The sequence below is a fragment of the Barbus barbus genome (assembly GCF_936440315.1).
Source record: "Barbus barbus genome assembly, chromosome: 26".
NCBI classification, from domain to species: Eukaryota; Metazoa; Chordata; class Actinopteri; order Cypriniformes; family Cyprinidae; genus Barbus; species Barbus barbus.
In genome coordinates, this window is record NC_136754.1 from 784,127 (window position 1) to 804,669 (window position 20,543).

The following is a 20,543-nucleotide window of genomic DNA, read 5'->3' on the forward strand; positions in this document are numbered from 1 at the left end:
TTCTTAAGATTGTTCCTAAGACAAAACATAACTTCTGATGTTTTTTTACAATTCTTAAGAAATTATAATTGCAAGATATAAATTTGTAATAGAAAATTTAATTTTTTTTAATTTTTATATAAAATTGCAAAAACCAAAAACCAAAAAAAAAAAAAAAAAAAAAGAGGCAGAATTTGGAGATAAAAAGCTGCAATTCTCTTTTATTTTTTATTCTGTAAAAAACAACTGAGATAATCTAGAGTTTTAATTACCTTTATTTTTTTATTACGTGGCAGAAACAAGCTTCCATAAAAGCCTGATTTTCTTAAAAAAAAAAAAAAAATTATATATATATATATTTTGAGAATTTTTCAAGAATTGCACTAAAATTATTCTTAACTTATTCATCTTATGAAATTTCTTAAAACGATTTTTGTGAATTCGGCCCCAGGAATGTCTATAAGTCTCTATAAAATCCTTAAGTGTACTAATCTTTCAATTAAACTTGATATTTAACTTTTTAATTAAACAGCATTTAGTTTTCGCTGTCATATTGAAATCAGTATTAAGAATGCCGTATCGTTTAAACCCAATAGTGCAGCACCGACCTCGTTTGACTGGCGGATACTCTGCAGTGGGATCCAAACATAGCCGACCATGGTGTCCCAGATCAGTCCTTTATTCCACACCTCCACCGTGAGGCCCAGATCCAGCCGATTTATCTCACTGGACAGAAAAAGAGAGAGAATGAAAAAACAGAGCAACCTTTAAATGAAGATAAATGCAGGTGGTGATGCACTGCAGAGTAAACCGCTGAATGAACCAATAAATGGAAAACAAAAAGAACACAGAATGAATGAAAAAGGCTGTTTGTACTTTCATAAAGACAGTGAGATGTTCTGCGGAGGAAAGTTAAAAGCTTTTATTGTAATCAACATCAAGCCTGGCACGAAGTGGAAAGCAAACAGAGAGTTTCGTGGGTGAAGAGCTCGTCTGGAATCAAGATTTAATGTTTATCGAGAGACATTTGCATCTGATTGCTGGCACCACACAGGATTTTATAGACTAAACTGCTTTACATAATACATCACAGCAAAATGGAAACAAATAGGAAACAAAACATGGAGGAGAAATATAACACGTATCTAATTTACAAAACAGAAGGACACATTGTTAGAAAGAAAACCACAAGAGGAGTGAAAACTGCAATACTAGACATTTACATTTCTAAGATGCTGCAGTGTTCAAAGTGGTTTCAAATATTATTACTCATGTGGTCAAATGTGAATATAAGAAATAAATATTATTTGATATTTTGGATTTTTTATTTTATATGCCACATTTCTCAGGGTTTAGAAGTATTGTGAGTCACATGTTAAACAAATTAAAATACTGAAAGCTGAAAATTAATGTCTTTCAAACAGAAACAAGAATTTCTTCACCACAGATGATACATATAATAATATATAAAGCTATACAGTGCTTATATAAACATTATATAGCCATGTATAGTGTACCAACATTATGTACCATGATAGTGGCTGAACAAACTCAGGGTTACAGGATTAGTTTTGAGTTGACAAAACCAAACCAGTCCAATCCGGCTTTGTTGGTACCATGAAGCAGATCATCAACTTTCTCTGTCCTGAGTTAATGAAGCGCGTGCACATAATAGAATGAACAATATGAAGATTTTAAACAAATTTACTAGATGAAACAATCCATGAAAAAGTAAAAGTTGCATAGTTGATAATATTTATAGGTATAAAAACACTTAAAAATCTAAGCTCATATGTAGTCATGTTTAAAGCTATTGATTCTAAAACTTATTGCATTTTACCTATATCTTTATAGCTTATTAATTTAAAATAAAAGCTTAATTACTATTAAAACCAAGCTAGCTTGTGTAATGGATATAAATCATAAAATAATTATAAAAAATAATCGTCTCTAAAAACCAGAAACTTTTATCTTTAAAAATGTTTTACTATGTAGCGTCCGTTAATTTGGAGTAAGAGAAACTGGGGGAGTGGCTTTATTGCGTCAGAGATGTGCCACTTTGCTTGAAGCTGATTGGTCAAATTTGGGTTTGAGAGCTCTAAACCAGAACATAACCTGCCCAGGTTACCTGTGGAGCATACGTTACTCCACTAAAAGTCAAGCCACTTTCATGGTACCTAAAACCTAGGATTGGTGCAAACTAAACTGAAACTTACCTGGCTAGCCAGCTAAACCGGCTTCATGGTACAGGCCCCTGGTTTCACAGACAGCGCTTAGACTATGCCAGGATTAGGCCATAGTTAAATTAGGACATTTAAGTAATTTTTATAAACATGCCTTAGAAAAAACATTACTGGTGTGCATCTAAAGACAAAACGGCACTGATATGTTTTAAGATCAGTCAGTGCAAGTTTATTTCAGTTGCAACAGCTTAGACTTACATTTTAGTCTAGGACTAGGCTTAAGCCTTGTTTGTGAAACTGGGGGATAATGTATCAATTCTAAGATATAATAAATTATATAAAGCTTAACAGAAAACATTAATACATGGCACTGCTCATTCAATCACTTAAAATACTATAAACTATTTTTTTTACTAATTTATATCATTAGATTTTCCCAGGTGATTAATAACAGTACATTAAGACAACGGTCTTGTATTACATAATTATTCTGAAATGTTCTGTTTAAATATGCAAATTGTGACGTGTTGGTGCGGTCTAATCAAACACCCCACAAAGGAGTAGGAGAAAGGGTATTTAATAATAAATCCACTGGATAAATCTAAACACAGCATAACCAAAACATCCAAATAACAGCAGACAAAGGACCAGGGGGCTGTTCCATAAAAGACGCTAAGAAAAGCGGGGATTAAAGTCCAAAACCTGACTTGAAATAACCTAACAAATCAATCGGGACTAAAGCGGTTCCATAAACGACAATTCAAGTTCACGCAATCTGACTAATGCTATCCAGGTTCAGTGAGTCAGGATAATGTGACGTACACGCTTATTCTGAAGCAGCCCTTAATGTCGATCATGGATCAAATCGATCCACCATAGCAAACAGCGAATATGTGCTGTTTAACGCATTTGAAACATTGTGTTTTCCTCAGTGCATAACTGATACGTCACAGGTATATTTTTTACATCTGTAAATGTCAGAAAGCCATACAAATATATCCATTTAGCTGTCCGGAGTGGGCGAGGCTTATGCGAGTGAACGATTGCTGCGGCGCGCATGCGCGCTACACACACAGAGCAGAATAGAATACTAGCGCAAGAATTCTGAATAAAATATACATTCTGCTAAAATATTTGTTGTTGGACATTAAATGTGACATAGAATTTTAATTTCTTACATATAAGTGTATTTTTATGATAGCAGCAACTGTTAATCACTAGCTCAAATGAGTGTTCCTCTTATCAGTTAAAATGTACTCTGATTTCTATTATAAATTTACATTTTTAATTCAGTGATTTTAACTTTTGATTGTGTTTTTATGCTTTAAAGAGACATTTTAGATTGTAATGTTTTAATGTTCTAATAACCATAAAAGGTACAGCTGTCATAAATTCAGAGAGAAAGGCTGCATGGCTAGAAACTTCTGATCAACTGCATGCACAAGTAGCAACTATGTTAAAATGTCATTCGCCTACATTTTGGGCACAATACATTAAATACAGTTGGTTGTAGCCTATTTTTTATTTATTGGATTATTTAAGGTGTATTTTCTGTATACTTTTATTTTTGGACCGATAATAAATTAAACTGACTGTATGTGAGAGAGTCAGTGGTAATATGGATGCGTTCCTATTGGTCAGAGTTAGAGGAGCTCAGCTTAGCCTGACAGTTAGCCTGCTCCGGACCAGGTTAGTTTGCCAGCATAAGTTGCCGGGGTAACTGAGTTTGAACTTTAAGTTTGATTTATGAAACCGAATCTACCAAAAATAAGCCTGACTAACCGAAATAAGCCTGGCTTATACTCTAATCTTGGTTTATGGAACAGCCCCCAGGGCAGAACACAGGACTTAAGTACTAGAAACGTAATTAGGGAGAACTGAAACAGGTGCGGAGCTAATTAATCAAAAACCATGGAAACAAACAAGGGAACACAGACAAACTGGAACACAGCGAAACCAAACTAAATACAACAGAAACGTGACACAAATGAGGTATCATCTAATTAAATATGCACTCATTTGCATACATTTCCAGAACATAAACGTGAACTGGTTAAATCCTGGAGAAAAACTCACTATCTTTAAAGATATTCATTAGAATATAAATCTACAGACACAAATAGATGAAGTGCAATAAAACAAAGTACTTAAATGTGTATTTTGCATGGTTTTATTTCCACTTGTCTAAAAGAAGACATGTTATGGAAGCAAATTAGCCAAACATCTTACAATTGACCAGTGCATGAAACAATCTTTTAGCTGTAGTGTCTTGCCTTAAAACAACTTATTTGGAAGTAAGATTCAATACAACAGAGTAATTTTAAATGCAGTGTACTCAACTTCCATGTCTAGTATGACAAATGGAAGCAATAATATATTTTAATCTTTATTTAAAACACAAAACAGCCATAACTATTTGCTGAGGCTGTTGCATACTACTGTTTGAAACATTTTTCACTGCATACTGCTTCACATACTATTTTTAAACCCAGTATGCAGTACAGTTTTCTCTTCTGAACACCGCCGCTATCACAGGCACGTCACGTACTGGAGAGCAGAAGGAGATTCTCTGCAGAGTGGCGTTACGTAAGAACAGCCGTGCTGCACCAGCGCAGATGCTTTGAGCTCATCTGTCTGCTATCAATGAACAAGAGCGCGGAGAAAGACGTGTGAATGAACGCAGGAACGAGTGAGCGGGCAAATGAAGGGGCGACAGAGGGAGATAAACTAAAGATGACAGCGATAGAACGAACAGAAGGTGATCTCTGAGTAAAACACAACATGAGAGGAAGATCAGGATAACTGAGGGAGAGAAAGGAGAAAAGAAATAGATATGAAAGTGTGATTTATGGAAGCCTGTTTTTGCCACTGAAAAAAAAAAAAAAAAAAAACAATTCTCTTTTTAATTGAACAAAATTCAACAGCGAGTTCTTTACATATTTCTCATATTTACACATTTTGTAAATACAAATTGAGACAATTTTAATAAAATAAAAAAAATAAAAATAAAAAGTTACACATTTTGTAAATACAAATTGAGACAATTTTAATAAAATAAAAAAAATAAAAATAAAAAGCGATTAAAAAAAAGGGCATAACAAGCATATTTAGCAGAGACCAATCAATAATAAATGTTTCTTTTAGAAAAGTCATATTAATTTGAATGAAGTAAAACAAATAAATTTTTGCAATTGTGAGATTATCATACAATTCAGAATTTTTTTCTCAGAATTGTGTGATTTAAACTTGCATTTGTGGGTTGTGAAGTCAGAATTGCGAGATAGACACGTTTATATCTTACAATTCTGAATTTATATCATGCCAGAATTTTGTTTTGGAAAATGGGGGGGGATTTACCCCCTTTAGGTGTGTAACAGGGTCCACTGAAGTGAGTTGAAATAGAACCCATGAGCAGTTTAATGATATCCAAAAGTGAGCAAATACATAAAGACATGTCTTGGCATGGCTAAACATCAGTGATGTGATGTTCGACACCGAGGCTTCGCAACTTGTATCAAAAAAGCTAAACATTTCACAGTGAAGCACTGTACCGGAGCTTGATTCATTTTGTCATAACCATGTGATCTGTAACGTCCAAAGCTTCGTTTTCGCACACAACCATGTGACTGCTTCGTATTCTGATTCGAACAACGCAAACCCCTTGCGCAGGTTTCAAGTGTCATTCACTTCTTTGTTAAGAATAAATCATAATACGAATAAATATGTACATGTGTAGTTTTGTGCATGTTCATTTTGTAGTAATCCCCGCTTCACAAGCACTTCTAATTAATAATATTAATCAACTAAACAATATTCTTCATTCATTTTGATCATATGCCTACATGAACCATGCTTATACTTTCATAAATTTACACAGATTAATTTATTCACACCTCGTTACGTTTTTATTTTTTTTATATGGTTTTCATAGCAAACATATGAAACTGTCCAAAAGTCACATGATTTCAGTAAACGAGGCTTCATTATGCCATAACTGTTTCGAAACGTCAATGGTTCGCCGCTGGGGGGGGGGGATCTCCGTAAACCTGTGACTCATGCGACATTTGTGTAATTAAAAGAATGAGAAGTAGTTAATAGTTTCTTATTGGCCTTTATATAGAAGCGGTCCATAAAACAAAGCAAGCCCTGCAAATTATTAAAACATTTTAAAAACCACATATTACGTATACACTTTATTTAATGGTATTTTATTATTTTTATTGCCTTTTATGTATATACTTTCAATAAAACATTTGTAATGGGCCATTTTTATGCATGTTGTAGCCTGAGTTTGTGTTGCATGTACACAGTTTTGACCAGAAGGAGTCACTAGTATGTGGTGTTTCGAGCGCTTTTGTGGTTCAATTGAGTCGAAGAGCTTTGTTTCTCCCATCACTAGCTAATTATCTATTCAACTTTAAAATACTGGTTAGTCTTCAATGTATAAATAAACATTAATGGCAGACAGCAGCAGGTTTATTTATAGTTTGCTGTTTATTTAAGCTCTCATGCACAGTATATGTTAGATCCGTTACACATAAGTTGTTTCTCAACTGTTTACAGTCACTTAATCGCCTATACACGACCATGTTTAGTATGCCTGAATACTCATCATTTTGACTTAATTTTGTATGTATCTGGCCGTTTACGCGCAATAAGGCTCACAATTGCAACTCACAGGTTTAAGAAAACGTCAGAATTGTAAGCTGGCTTTTTTTCTCAGAACTGGACTTAAACTCAGAACTGAGAGTTTATATGTCAATTCTGAGAAAAGTCAGAATTGAGAAAAAAAAAAAAAAAAAAAAAAAAAAGTCAGAATAGGAGATATAAACTCGCAATTGAGAAAAAAGTAAAAATTGTGAGATTAAAGGGTCAATTATAATAAGCTTCCATAATGCCGTTTCATGCACGAGATGCTGCAAAAGACACAAGACAAACGTTCAAACATGTCAATCGCATGTTTTACATAGAAAAACATGGTGGAACGAAAAACATATTTCACGTTTGCGTGATGCTGACAGGCTCAAAGCTGCTGTTTTTCGTTTGTTAATAATAATCTACCTGTCACGGTGCACACACGAGGAGGACACAGGGAACACGGAGACGAGGATGTAAACTCAAATAGGTCTTTACGGATAACATCAAGACGGCAGGGCAGCCATCAAACACCGGGGAGCAACAAGTAGACCAGACAAAATCAAATGCAACAGACAGGACTATTATACAAGGGATAATCATAGATAACGAGACAAACACGGCTGGACAAGAATTAACTAATGATAACATTTAACAAGGACAGGAAACAAGCCAAATATGGACACAAGAGGCAGGAACACATGACACACACGACAGAGGACTGACACTACCGGTGTTATACTTTTAGTCATTTTGAATATAAATTGCCTTGACGTTTTTAAAAATTCTAAATATATATATATATATATACATTTATATAATCTATATAAATAATCGTATATATATATATATATTAATAATTATATATATGTATTATTTCTGAACATATATTATGTTTTATTTGTGTTTTTTTAAAGAAATAGAAATCTTGAATCAGTCTAATCTGTCAAAGATATTAGATTTTTTGCCATATCACCCAACCATAACTTACAGAAAAGTAAAATCATATATGAGATCTCCTTATTATCTTATATTTTTATTCTCCTGCTTCTCAAATGTTTCTCCTGAGAATAACCCTGTAATCAAATTACAATTTCAAATCAGATCTCAACACTGTGCTCAAATGCAATCAAAACAGCTCAATAAGACCTCATATATATCTCATCAAACAAAACTAAGATCAAATGTTCATTTTTTTACCTTAACTCTTTCCCCGCCAGCGTTTTTTTAAAAGGTTGCCAGCCACCGCCAGCATTTTAGATGATTTTCACCTAAATTTGACGGCCCTCGGAAGATTTTCTGCTATGAATATATGAACATATTATATATCAAAATAAAGAACCAAGCCTCTGCTTTTAATAATATTAAAAAAATGATTCTATCTTCATGTGTTCATGTTTTATCACCACTTGAATGCACATAGGTTTCATCAGAAATACAACATTTTGGACAAAATAAATGAGAAAAATGCATTTTTATCAAAGTAGTGCATTTTCAAGCAAAATACATTCAAATGTCATATTCTTTCACCTGTAAATAATTATATGAATAACTGAAATTACATTCAATAAACAGACTGACGCAGACACACACACACACACACGTTTATACACACAAACACACATATAGGCTACATACATACATATACTGTACATCACACACACAAACACACGCACACATATATATACACATATATATATATATACAGTATATATATATAGATCATCACGCACGCATACACACACGCACACACATTCAGATTGACAGGTTATTGGTCCATACACAACTAGAGATGTTTCTGTGTCTGTAAAGGCATCTCTCTCACTGACTACTTCCTCCCGATCAGATTCAAAATGGTCAAAACATGATCTACATATACTGTATATGACCTATATTTTCTCTGATCCTTCCATTTATGCCGATCGTCTTGTATTCAGATCCGTAAGACCCGGAAGTCCCGTGACTCATTCAGGACATGCACTAGTGCTTATCTTACCGTAATATACCTAGAACACAGATTGCCGTAAAAACTCGATAATGACGGGGAAGCGTTGTCTCTTAATTGACGAGATATCTCGTCAATGGTGGGGAAAGAGTTAATCGTTTAGTTTTATACCGCTATAATATAAAACTATTGACTCAATAATGTATTTTTTTTTTAATTTGTCCTCAATAATGTTGATTTTTTTATTTGTCAAAAAACATCTGAGACAAAGTTGATACTGCAAATGTAACATATTTAAAAACTCCATTAATTATGCTGAGTCACAAGAGAGAAACTTTTGAGCAAATGAGATTCTCCTGTCTTGCTGAACGCAGCAGGAATATCAAATGAGAGCAGAAACTCTGTTACAGAACTCAAATGAGCACGAAGATAATCAGAGTAAATGTGTTTCGATTAAGACTAATACAACACTGACCATAATGAGTGCAGGAGAGAATTGAATGAAAACAGAAAAGGGACATGAAAAAACAACAGGATGAGAGGGACACAGAGATGAAGAGAAAATGAAAGCAAAAACTAAATCAAAAGATATGAAGGACTCACAACATGAAGTCTTGCTCCCAGCTGGGTTGACTGCCCCGTACGGCGATGGTCGTACTTTTCACATTCTGAACCTTCAAAGTCACGTATGTGTTGAATTTCTCTGCAGGAGAACAATCATAGCATTCAAATATAGTTTTCCAAAAGTATTGTATTGAATAAATGTATAAATTAACTTATGCATTTTTTTTTATTATTAAAATTAAACTAGATTACTAAATTATGTAAAAACTAAGTTTTTTCATTGTTTGTTAAATAGTAACATCAAAAATTATTGTACTGAACAATTTATAAATAAATATATAAATTACTTTATACATTTATTAATTTATTTATATATATATGAATTAACATTAAACTAGATTACTAAATGATGTGAAAAAAGTAAATGGTTTTTCATTGTTAGTTATACAGTAAAACCAAACATTATTGTACTGAACAATTTTTTAAATATATGTATACATTATTTTATACACTTATTTTTATTTTTAATAATGTATATACATTAACATTAAACTAGATTACTTGATGTAAAACCAAAAAAGAATTGTACTGAACAATTTATAAATAAATTGATAAATTATTCTATACATTATTTTTTATTTGAAAAAAATGATATAAATTAACATTAAACTAGATTACTAAATGATGTGAAAATAGAAAAAGGTTGTTCATTGTTAGTTAAACAGTAAAACCAATAAGTATTGTACTGAAAAGTTTATAAATAAAGTTTACATTTTAATTATTTAATTAATTTATTTTATTTTTTTAATTTAGGTAATCTAGCCTTCTAATAAATCTGGCGTTGTACTCTATGACTATTAAAAATATGTATATATATATATATATATATATATATATTGAAAGGAAAAAAAGCTGTGAAATCATGTGTGATGTTTACTTACCCTGGGGTCCATCATATTTGGCCTTCTTCACTGTAAAAACAAAAAAAGAGTTAGTTGGTAAGAGTAAGAGTTAGTATCAGAGAAAAAATTAGCCAATAAAACAGAACAAAATGAGCTGAAAAAAACACAAAATACGTTCACAAAAAACTAAATACGTTTTGGGATTTGTGCAAAACTCGTTCAGACAAAAGGCTGCTGCATTTGGTGTTTTGACAAAGTAACTTTCCACTGTGAGAATGCAAGTGTTTGCTACAAATACAGTGTGTATTCAGAAACCGAAGACCTTGTGCCTGATTGGTGAGCAGAAGTCTCTTCATACAGAGGGAATTTCTTAGTTTTCCATCTCTCTGCACTGTGATGACGTGTGTTCCCATGCATTATTGATGCCCGCTGTAGCACATGGCATGCAGTGCAGAGGAGCATTAATATGCAAACCCGCTCCGAACCCCCATACAACCCCACCCAAAGCTCATCTTCTCTCCTCTTCCTCTGAACGGCCATTAAAACAGGAAGTGAGTGTGTTATAAAGCCTTGACTCTACACACACACTCACTGCTGGTCCTCCATAAGCGCCTCATGTGGTTTTCATCCTCACTCTTATCTAAAGTGAGTTGCTTTCTGCGTAATCATACTGTAGTGCTATTGCTGTGATGCAGTAATTCCAATGCGTTCGCATTCGTTCCGGCACCTCTGCTGACCGGAATTCTGGCCAATAAAACCATTTGAAAAGATGAGAGCTGAGAGGAAAGTGCCGGCGTTAGTTTAATTTCACTGAAGTTACTCAGGAGAACATCTACAGACTCTTGCAGCGAGAGCCCACACAGCGCCAAAGGATATGACATCAGAGAGGGATTTTAAAAAAACGAGCTGTTCTGGGACTGATGATCACTTTATTACAGTCTGGGTCAGTCTGACCCTCAACACATTTTTGAATTGTCAGAAATACTGATTAATATGAAAGTTGGTTTCTGACATGCGGGATAAAAAAAAAAAAAAGTAATTGCTTTGTTTTTTGTATGTCGAATGAAGATGATGATGATGAAGCCAAACAGTCTTTAATTAATCCACATAAAGGTAAGGCAGGAGGAGACACACACATTCCACAGAAGAGACCAGACAAAGACAAACTGAACAGACCTGAACTTAATTACAAAGGAAAATGAGGATAATTAATTAAACACATCTGAACCAATTGAAATAATTAAGGGGAGACAGAAACTAGGTCAGAGAACACAAGGAGAGAAAAACAAACAAAGTCCATAGGGTGTGACAGTTTCTCCCAATTCTGAGAAAAAATCATAAATGAGAATAGTTCAGATAATAAGAATAAGAATAAATAATTCAGAATTCTGACTTTCTTTCTCGCAATTGCAAGTTTACATCTCAAAATTCCTTGTTTATATCTCACAATTCTGCCTTTTTTCTCAGAATTCTTAATTTACATTTAGCAAATCTGTTGTTTTTTTCTCCCACGGAATAAAAAAAAGGTAAAAGCAACTTTTTTATATCAAATTCTGACTTTTTTCTCCCAATTGCATGTTTATTCCTCACGATTTTAATTTTTCTTCTTCTTTATTCACAATTGTACGTTATAAAGACACAATTAACATCTGTTAACTCCCTATTGTGAGATGTAAACTCAGAATTGCAATTCAAAAATTCACAATTTTCTTGAAACCGAGTGACTATTTTTTATTTAGGAGCATGAATATGCCTGCAAAGTTTCGACGCCCTGAAGTGTTGTGAAATGTGCATACAAAACTTCTATTATGATTATGTTAGCAGGTCAGTCTGACCCACATATTTCATGGTTAATGGCAGGTGCACCGACCCCAAAAAATATATTTTTTTATTTTATTATGTCAATTTCTCAACTACCCTCTGAGGTTATTTACATTTATGCACTTCGCAAAAGCATTTATTTGAAGAAAGGACACTACATTGACCTTGCTAATTTTTATCAGTTCATGCATGTAAATTTTGTTGGGAATTAATTGATCTTGGCTTTGTTATACTCTACTGTTTGAGCTTTCAAGAAAGCTTTTGGAAAGCACAAAAATTAATCAAATAATAAAAAATTTAAATTTAAATGTAAATAAAATTAAACACTGTTTGTAATATTCCCATTTCATGAAAAACAAAACGTATAATTGAAGTAGTCCATAAGTAAATATATTAAATATTATAGTCTTCTGAAACCATTCGATAGCTTTGTGTAGAGAACAGAGGCCCTGGGACACCAGAACCATCATCCAAACACAATAAATGCTGGTCTTTCCAGTAGCAAACACTACAGTTTAGAAATAAAGACTTCAGGTCAATTTCACCCAGTGGCCTCTTAATTCTGTTTTCAGTACGTCAGCAAATTCCCCAGCGGAAAACACTCGCTCGGTGTTGGTTTCTCGGGTTCTGACTCATTGTGTCTCTCTGTGGTCTGATCGAGTCCACAGCTTTTTCCTCCCCAGGGCTTTCAGCGCCCTATCAGACCAACAGCAGATAATGCCATTTATCAGACTCATCGCACACTGGACATTTAATGGCTCCCTGAATTCACTCTCGTTTCATTTTATTTCGTCCCTCACAAACAAGGTTTCACAGTTAAAGATACACACATTCATTCATATGCTTTAAGAGAGAGACAGCTTGAGTTGTAGATCATTTGTTACTGTGAAAATAGATGGATGGATAGACAAAAGGATGGATGGATGGATGGATGGATGGATGGATGGATGGATGGATGGATGGATGGATGGATGGATAGACAAAAGGATGGATGGATGGACAAAATGATAGAAAATGGTGGATGGATGGATGGATGGATGGATGGATGGATAGATGGATGGATGGATGGATAGACAAAAGGATGGATGGATGGATAGACAAAAGGATGGATGGATGGACAAAATGATAGAAAATGGTGGATGGATGGATGGATGGATGGATAGATAGACAAAAGGATGGATGGATGGATAGACAAAAGGATGGATGGATGGACAAAATGATAGAAAATGGTGGATGGATGGATGGATGGATGGATGGATGGATAGACAAAAGGATGGATGGATGGACAAAATGATAGAAAATGGTGGATGGATGGATGATAGACAAAAGGATGGATGGATGGACAAAATTATAGAAAATGGTGGATGGATGGATGGATGGATGGATGGATGGATGGATAGACAAAAGGATGGATGGATGGACAAAATGATAGAAAATGGTGGATGGATGGATGGATGGATGGATAGACAAAAGGATGGATGGATGGATGGATAGACAAAAGGATGGATGGATGGACAAAATGATAGAAAATGGTGGATGGATGGATGGATGGATAGATAGACAAAAGGATGGATGGATGGATGGATGGATGGATAGACAAAAGGATGGATGGATGGACAAAATGATAGAAAATGGTGGATGGATGGATGGATGGATGGATGGATAGACAAAAGGATGGATGGATGGACAAAATTATAGAAAATGGTGCATGGATGGATGGATAGACAAAATGATAGACAACGGTGGATGGATTGATGGTAGATAGACAAAATGATAGACAGTGGTGGATGGATGGATGGATGGACATAATGAAAAACAAAATGATGGATGGATAAATGGAAGAACAGATGGATAGCTTGACAAAATGGTGGATGGAGGGATAGATGAATGGATAGATTGACAAAATGATTGACAAAATGGTGGATGGATAGACAAAAGTTCACAGAAATATGACTACTCGATCCCGGCAGTGCAGCCACTATATATCTGTGCTGAAAGACCCAATCTATTTTAAGCCATGGAGTTCTTTCCATTTTAAGCAAATAAATGCAGAAGAACGGCGACATAACCGGAAGCAATCTTTGCCATTCAACTCCATCTAAGATTGAATTATAGAGAGGTGGGCAGCTATATCGTATGGTGTTTCGTTGAGTGCAGTTAAAACAGACCACTGTAATATATCAGTACCCAGGCCAGATCAATGAAGAGGACGCTGCATCGCAGAACCCAGGAAACTAGTGTTTAATAATAGCTCAGAATCATAAATCACTGCCAATATAAATAATTCAGAGCTGGATCTGCTGCCCACAAACAACACATCGTAATCAATGACTCCCAGGCCCCATTTATTCGCCACAGCCGAGAGGAAAACAACCAGCTGACTGTGAAAAGAAACGAAGAAAGAAGGCCTCTTGAATGGGTTTTACTGACATGCTCAGAGGAAAATGTTATTGCTCAGATGTTGCTCCTTCATAATTTAGAGCTCCATTAAGTCTCCTGAGATGCTTCATTTAAGTAACATTGTCTCCGATATTTCTCCCAAAATATTCAGTATTGTATAGAGTTGATGTGGAGATTTGAATGCAGATTTTGAGATCTTGGTAATTCCATCACTTGCTCACCAGTGCATGTTCTGCAGTGAATGGGTGCCGTCAGAATGAGAGTCAAAACAGCTGATAAAAACATCAATAAACACATCAATAAACGTCTTGAGAAGCCAAAAGCTGCATCTTTGTAAGAAACTAATCCATCATTAAGAAATTTTTTAACTTTTAAAAATCACAGAAATTTTCAAAAACCCATCTCCTGTTGTCTCTCACGTTAAAACACAGCCACAGCTGTTTTGGACTGTTTTTGCTTGATCTGTGCAGATTTCTCTCCAAATTCAGACCAGACCACTTTTTCACTAGAGGAAGCGTTATTATGGATTATGAACTCGTATTTTAGCCGGAAGCAATGGTTAAAAGTTAAAAACATCTTAATATTTGGATTTGTTTCTTACAAACACAACTTTTTGCTTCTCAAGATGTTAACTGATGGACTGGAGCGGTGTGAATGACTTGTGGTTAATTGTGATGTTATTATCAGCTGTTTGGACTCTCATTCTGACGGCACCCATTCACTGCAGAGCATCCATTGCTGAGCAAGTGATGAAATGCTACATTTCTCCAAATCTGATGAAGAAACAAACTCATCTACATATTGGATGGTCTGAGGGTGAGAACATTTTCAGCCAATCTTCATTTTAGGGTGAACCATTTCTTTAAGATTTCCTCTGAAGCAAATATAGGAGTTTTTAAGAAGCAAGCGTATCAATTTGCTCACCATTTAAGAGAAATAACTGAGAAATATAAGAGACCGCATTCATGATTTTTCTTTCCTATGGCCTAGTCTCTTTAAAAGCATTTGGACATCAACTATGAGCAATAAAACTCCTCATAAACATCAAAACACATTACTAACTGTGAAGACTTTGCTTTTCCCATTGATGTTTGGCTGGAAACAGGAGGTGGGATGTTATCCACCCATGCTGACTGCAAAAGCATTTTCAATATTACATAAGTGTGAAAACACTCCTACATTCAGCATATGACAACACAACCGAACATCAAAAGAGTTATATCACACAACAGCAGAAAAAGGTCAGCACTTATGTAATGCATTCATCTTTAGATTTCATTACACAATGTTTTAAGGGTTATATATGCAAATTGACTAGTGGAGTGCCTGAGAATGTACTACCACACACACGTCTTTGTGATATCTTATTCTTAAGTAAAGAGCTTAATTCAGTCATGACCCTTCATGCTATACAGTCTCTCCTGTAATGAACATTGATCCAACACCTCTGTCATGACAAACTGCACATCAAGAATAAGAGCTTTGTCATCTCATTGAGCAATAAACCCATAACCCCTTTCCTGAACAGTCACTGTGCCTTTACTCAGGGACTTCCTCTAAATCACAGCATTGAAAGTTTACCTCGCAGGGAAAGATGGAGCGGATTGAGACAGATTTCCAAGGGAAGGGGCTTGAATCCACATGGTAGCTGCTGTCAGAAGCTTAAGACTGTGTTTAAGTGTAAATCTCACAATTTCCGGCTCATATTTCACCCCAAAAAAATGGAACTAAGATTACTTGCACTGTGATATTATTTTCCATTACCCCATTGGCCGCGAGCCCTCAAGCCCATCGTTCACCCAGGCCCGCCGTTCGCGGGAGATCGGTGCCGCCATCCGCGGCTCTCCCAAGCCCGTCTTGTCCGTGGAGACTCGTCCTTGTCGTTGAAGTAGAAGCGATTGCTGAGGGACCCTGTGAGGGCCCCTGACTCCTTGTTATGCCCAGAAGTAGCCTCAGCTTCCAAGCTAGCCCAGGAGGGCTTCCTGTTGCTGTGGGCTGTCCTGTCCTGTTTGTTTAGCCCCGGAGGGCTGTCCTGTCCTGTCTTGTTCCTGTTTGTCTGGCCCCGGAGGGCTGTCCTGTCATGTCCTGTCCTATTTGTCTAGCCTGAAGGGCTCCTGATACCCCTTAGCTTCCCCATGGAATTTTTTTGGGGGGGGGGGGGGGGGGGGGGGGGGTAGAAGGGTTCAGGCGGGATGGGCGAGGCCACATGCACCACCTGCCATGGGCTCCTGAGCTAACTGCACCGCCATGGCCTCCGTTCTGTCTGTCCCACTCTGGAGGTCCCCGTCCTGTGTTCCTGTCCGTGTGTGTTCTGAAAGGCCTCCAGAGTCCTCTGTCGTGTGTGTCTTGTGTTCCCGCCTCATGTTTCCATATTTGGTTTGTTTCCTGTCCTTATTTAGTGTGATTATTAGTTCATTCTTGTCCAGCTGTGTTTGTGTAATTAGCCTGTGTATTTAAGTTCTTGCCTGTTCAGTTTCGTGTTGTCTGGTCTATTCGTTACTCTCCGGTGTTCCTGTCTATGTCAGCCTTGCCTTGTCTTGCCCTGCCTTGTTTAGATTTGATTAAAGACTGTTATTTGAGTTTACCTCCTCGTCTGCATGTTCCTGTATCCTCCTCGTGTGTGCACCATGACAAAAGGTGCACCTCCCCCTCCAAATTCTCATTATTGTATTTAAAACCCACTATGAGATTCATATTGTCCAGACACAATTTTTTTTTTTTTTTTTTTTTTTAAATCAGCATAAATTAAGGGCAATAAAACAAATACTGCCATGGCAAAGACATATTTATATTGTAAATATATATATTGTTTTATTGCATTATGTTTTTTTTTTATTTCATACATATTTATTTTATTTGTATTATTATTATTGTTTTTATTTTTATTAATTTATTTTTGCATTACATTAAAGGGAATTGGGAAATTAGCTTTTTCCACTATAGTGTCACAAAACATCTAACTACTCCTAAAAATAAGCATAATGTTAATATATGTATCATCATCTATATCTTTTTGAAAATGAGTTGTTGTTTTTTTGCATTAGCCTAAAAGAAATTATATAAGCATATATACAGTATATAATGTTATGTTTATATACTATAAGCAAACAAAAATCAAATTTTCATAATAGCAAAATGGTTTTTTTCGAGAATTATATAAATATACATGTGTATGTGTATACATTCTATTATTTATATATTTACTTAATTTATTATTATTTTATTTATAGTAGTATTAAATAATTTTTTTCAATTAATTCATTTTTATTTTGGAATAAATAAATTCAAGCATGAATCTTGGCAGGTTTGGTGAGATTCACACTTGAACAACCGTGCTCGTATGACCAGCACTACTAGTGAGACAGCAGCTAGAGTTTTATAGTCTGGTGCAGAACAGAATAAGAATCAGCCAGCCACGTGTCAATGCATCAGAGCAAAATCCCCCGTGCTGGATTACAATCATCCAGCTATCAATGCTATGTTTTTCAAGTGCATTATATGCTCAAGAGTCTCTATGACTATAATGCAGTACAGATGTTGCAGAGCAGATATTGCTTTCAGAGCATGCACACACAGCGTTATCATTGTGAATGTCGTTTCGAGGCATCTGAGGCGCTGATAACCAAATCGATCGTAACTAACCTGTCAATCAATCATTTTATCTGCAAAGCTAATGCATGTGAACCTGAAGAAACGTGAAGCCCTGGTTTGCACCGTATAGAGCGTGACCAGAATTAATGTCATTGCATCAAGCTCACACACCCACACGCACAGGATTCCCTCACGAGCGCATTTCCCACGCCGTGCTAGAGATTCCCACAATATGAGCAATCCACTTTATACATATCAGCTCCTTGAAATATTAATGCAATGTCCTAATAGAGTCTGCATTCAATTCTGATATTAACACTTAAATGGTTGATTAACAGGTTGATGAATGAATCTTAAGAGAAAAAACACAAACACCTTCACCAAACAGAAACCAAACACATCAGTGACATGCATTAGCAAGACAAAAACATGTTTTGTTTAGTTTTTTTGTCATGCATCATGATAAAACACGGTGACAACATTCACTTACACCACATTATTTTGATCATGCACCATGGTCATCCCTTGAAATACCATGTAATACCATAATACTTTAATTTCATGGTTCATTTTAAAGTCCCATGATGTAGAGAATGTAGAGAATGTAGAGTTTTATACCATGGTATTGACATGATACTCTGTGAAATACCACGATACTCTGTGAAATACCACGATACTCTTGTGAAATACCATGATACTCTTGTGAAATACCATGATACTCTATGATACTCTGTGAAATACCACGATACTCTGTGACATACCACGATACTCTATGATACTCTGTGACATACCATGATACTCTATGATACTCTGTGAAATACCATGATACTCTATGATACTCTGTGAAATACCATGATACTCTGATACTCTGTGAAATACCATGATACTCTGTGACATACCATGATACTCTGTGACATACCATGATACTCTATGATACTCTGTGAAATACCATGATACTCTGATACTCTGTGAAATACCATGATACTCTGTGACATACCATGATACTCTGTGACATACCATGATACTCTATGATACTCTGTGACATACCATGATACTCTGTGACATACCATGGTCAATGAGTGCGGTAAAGATTCAATCTTCTCATATGGTACTTTTTGTATGGGATTCTGTATGATAAACGGATTATTTTGACGAATAAAATTCTGTCCCAACAAAGGGCAAATGTGAGACTGTTACTCACCCCCGACGCACAGCAGAGACATCGCGCCGCGTCGCGTCGACCTCCGCCGGAACGGGACAGTCCGTTTACTTGCTGTGATTGGATTCAGCCGCGCTCACTCAACACACAGCCATAACTACAGCTTTTACACAATAAACGCGAGAATAAACGGTCGAACTAACAGAAAATGCTCTAATAAAGCACTTTCCCGGAGTCCCCTCAGTTCATCAGCCGTTTCGCGCCTCTAGCCAACTGCCATCTTGCTTCAGCACCAGCGGCGCGCGGACAGCTCAGCTCAGCTCGTGACGTCACGCCGATGAGAGGCAGGCGGAGCGTCACGCCACGCGCTGGAGTTTGACGCGGGACTCCCGCTCCTCCGCGTGCAGAACTGCGCCTATAACAGCAGATCGAAGTATTGCGCTTCTATTATACGATTAATCTACGATCTGGATAGAAAACGGGGGAGCATTAATATGGGAGACGTCTTGATTTAAACGAGAAATTACAAAACGTGTAATATATATTAGACTAATATGTATATATATGTGTGTGTATATATAATTAAATAAATAAATAAAATAAAATATAGAAATATCACTGCTATTACTTAAAGAAAAATTCTATTGGTTAACAGACTGCATGAAAACTGGGGTTTTACTTTTTTTTATTACTGAATAATTTATTAAATTATTATATTATTGAATTTATATATACTGCACAGTTTCGTGTCGTTTTGTCTTTAGAGTTAACAGAAAATGTTTTTTTGCAAAAGTTTTTAAATTTTGATAATTAAATCATTCTTGTTTGAAACACTGAACAAAGTGGCTTAGAAACATTTTTCACCAGCAAAAATGGCAAGTAACACAAGTAGAAAGACTATTTTCTTGTAAAACCTACTCCAATAGGCCTGATATTTGTTTTATTCTTCTGTAAAATAAATAAATAAATACATTTCATCATAATAAATTGCATCATCCTGCCTTTTTTTGACAAGGATTTTTGACAAGCCAAATGTTTCATATATAATAATATAATATAAATATGTAAAATGTTTCGAATTCAAAATCCTGGAACTATAAAGTTTTCTCTTTCAATGTATAAAATGCTAAATGCATAAATGTTGGAGAAGCACTATTCTAACTGCATTTCCAGTGTCTCAGCATCGTTATAGGGCATGCAATTTCATGTCAGGGCTTTTTTACGCAGATTCTGCATTTGCTGCAGCTTTTGGATGCGTGACGTCACCGCGGCGCTTCCCCTCTCATCCAGATGAGGGCATCATGACATTTAAGAAATATTAATCTGGCGTCGTGTTAGGCTAAATATCCTTTGTCTTTTGTCGT

At 35.6% G+C, this 20,543-nt stretch overlaps 1 protein-coding gene across 1 annotated transcript in view; it reads right to left on the reverse strand.

Annotated features, from left to right (window-relative positions):
• LOC306845759 (protein unc-13 homolog A) overlaps nucleotides 1-19,243 on the reverse strand; it is a gene marked incomplete at both ends in the record, with an annotated part of 85,471 nt that extends 66,228 nt beyond the window's left edge. The window contains 4 exons of the mRNA XM_079378738.1: nucleotides 588-705; nucleotides 9,346-9,445; nucleotides 10,248-10,277; nucleotides 19,222-19,243. Of these exons, the coding sequence (XP_079234864.1) occupies nucleotides 588-705; nucleotides 9,346-9,445; nucleotides 10,248-10,277; nucleotides 19,222-19,243 (270 nt within the window). The remainder of the gene's footprint in view (nucleotides 1-587; nucleotides 706-9,345; nucleotides 9,446-10,247; nucleotides 10,278-19,221) is intronic.
• Between the last annotated feature and the right edge of the window lie 1,300 nt (nucleotides 19,244-20,543).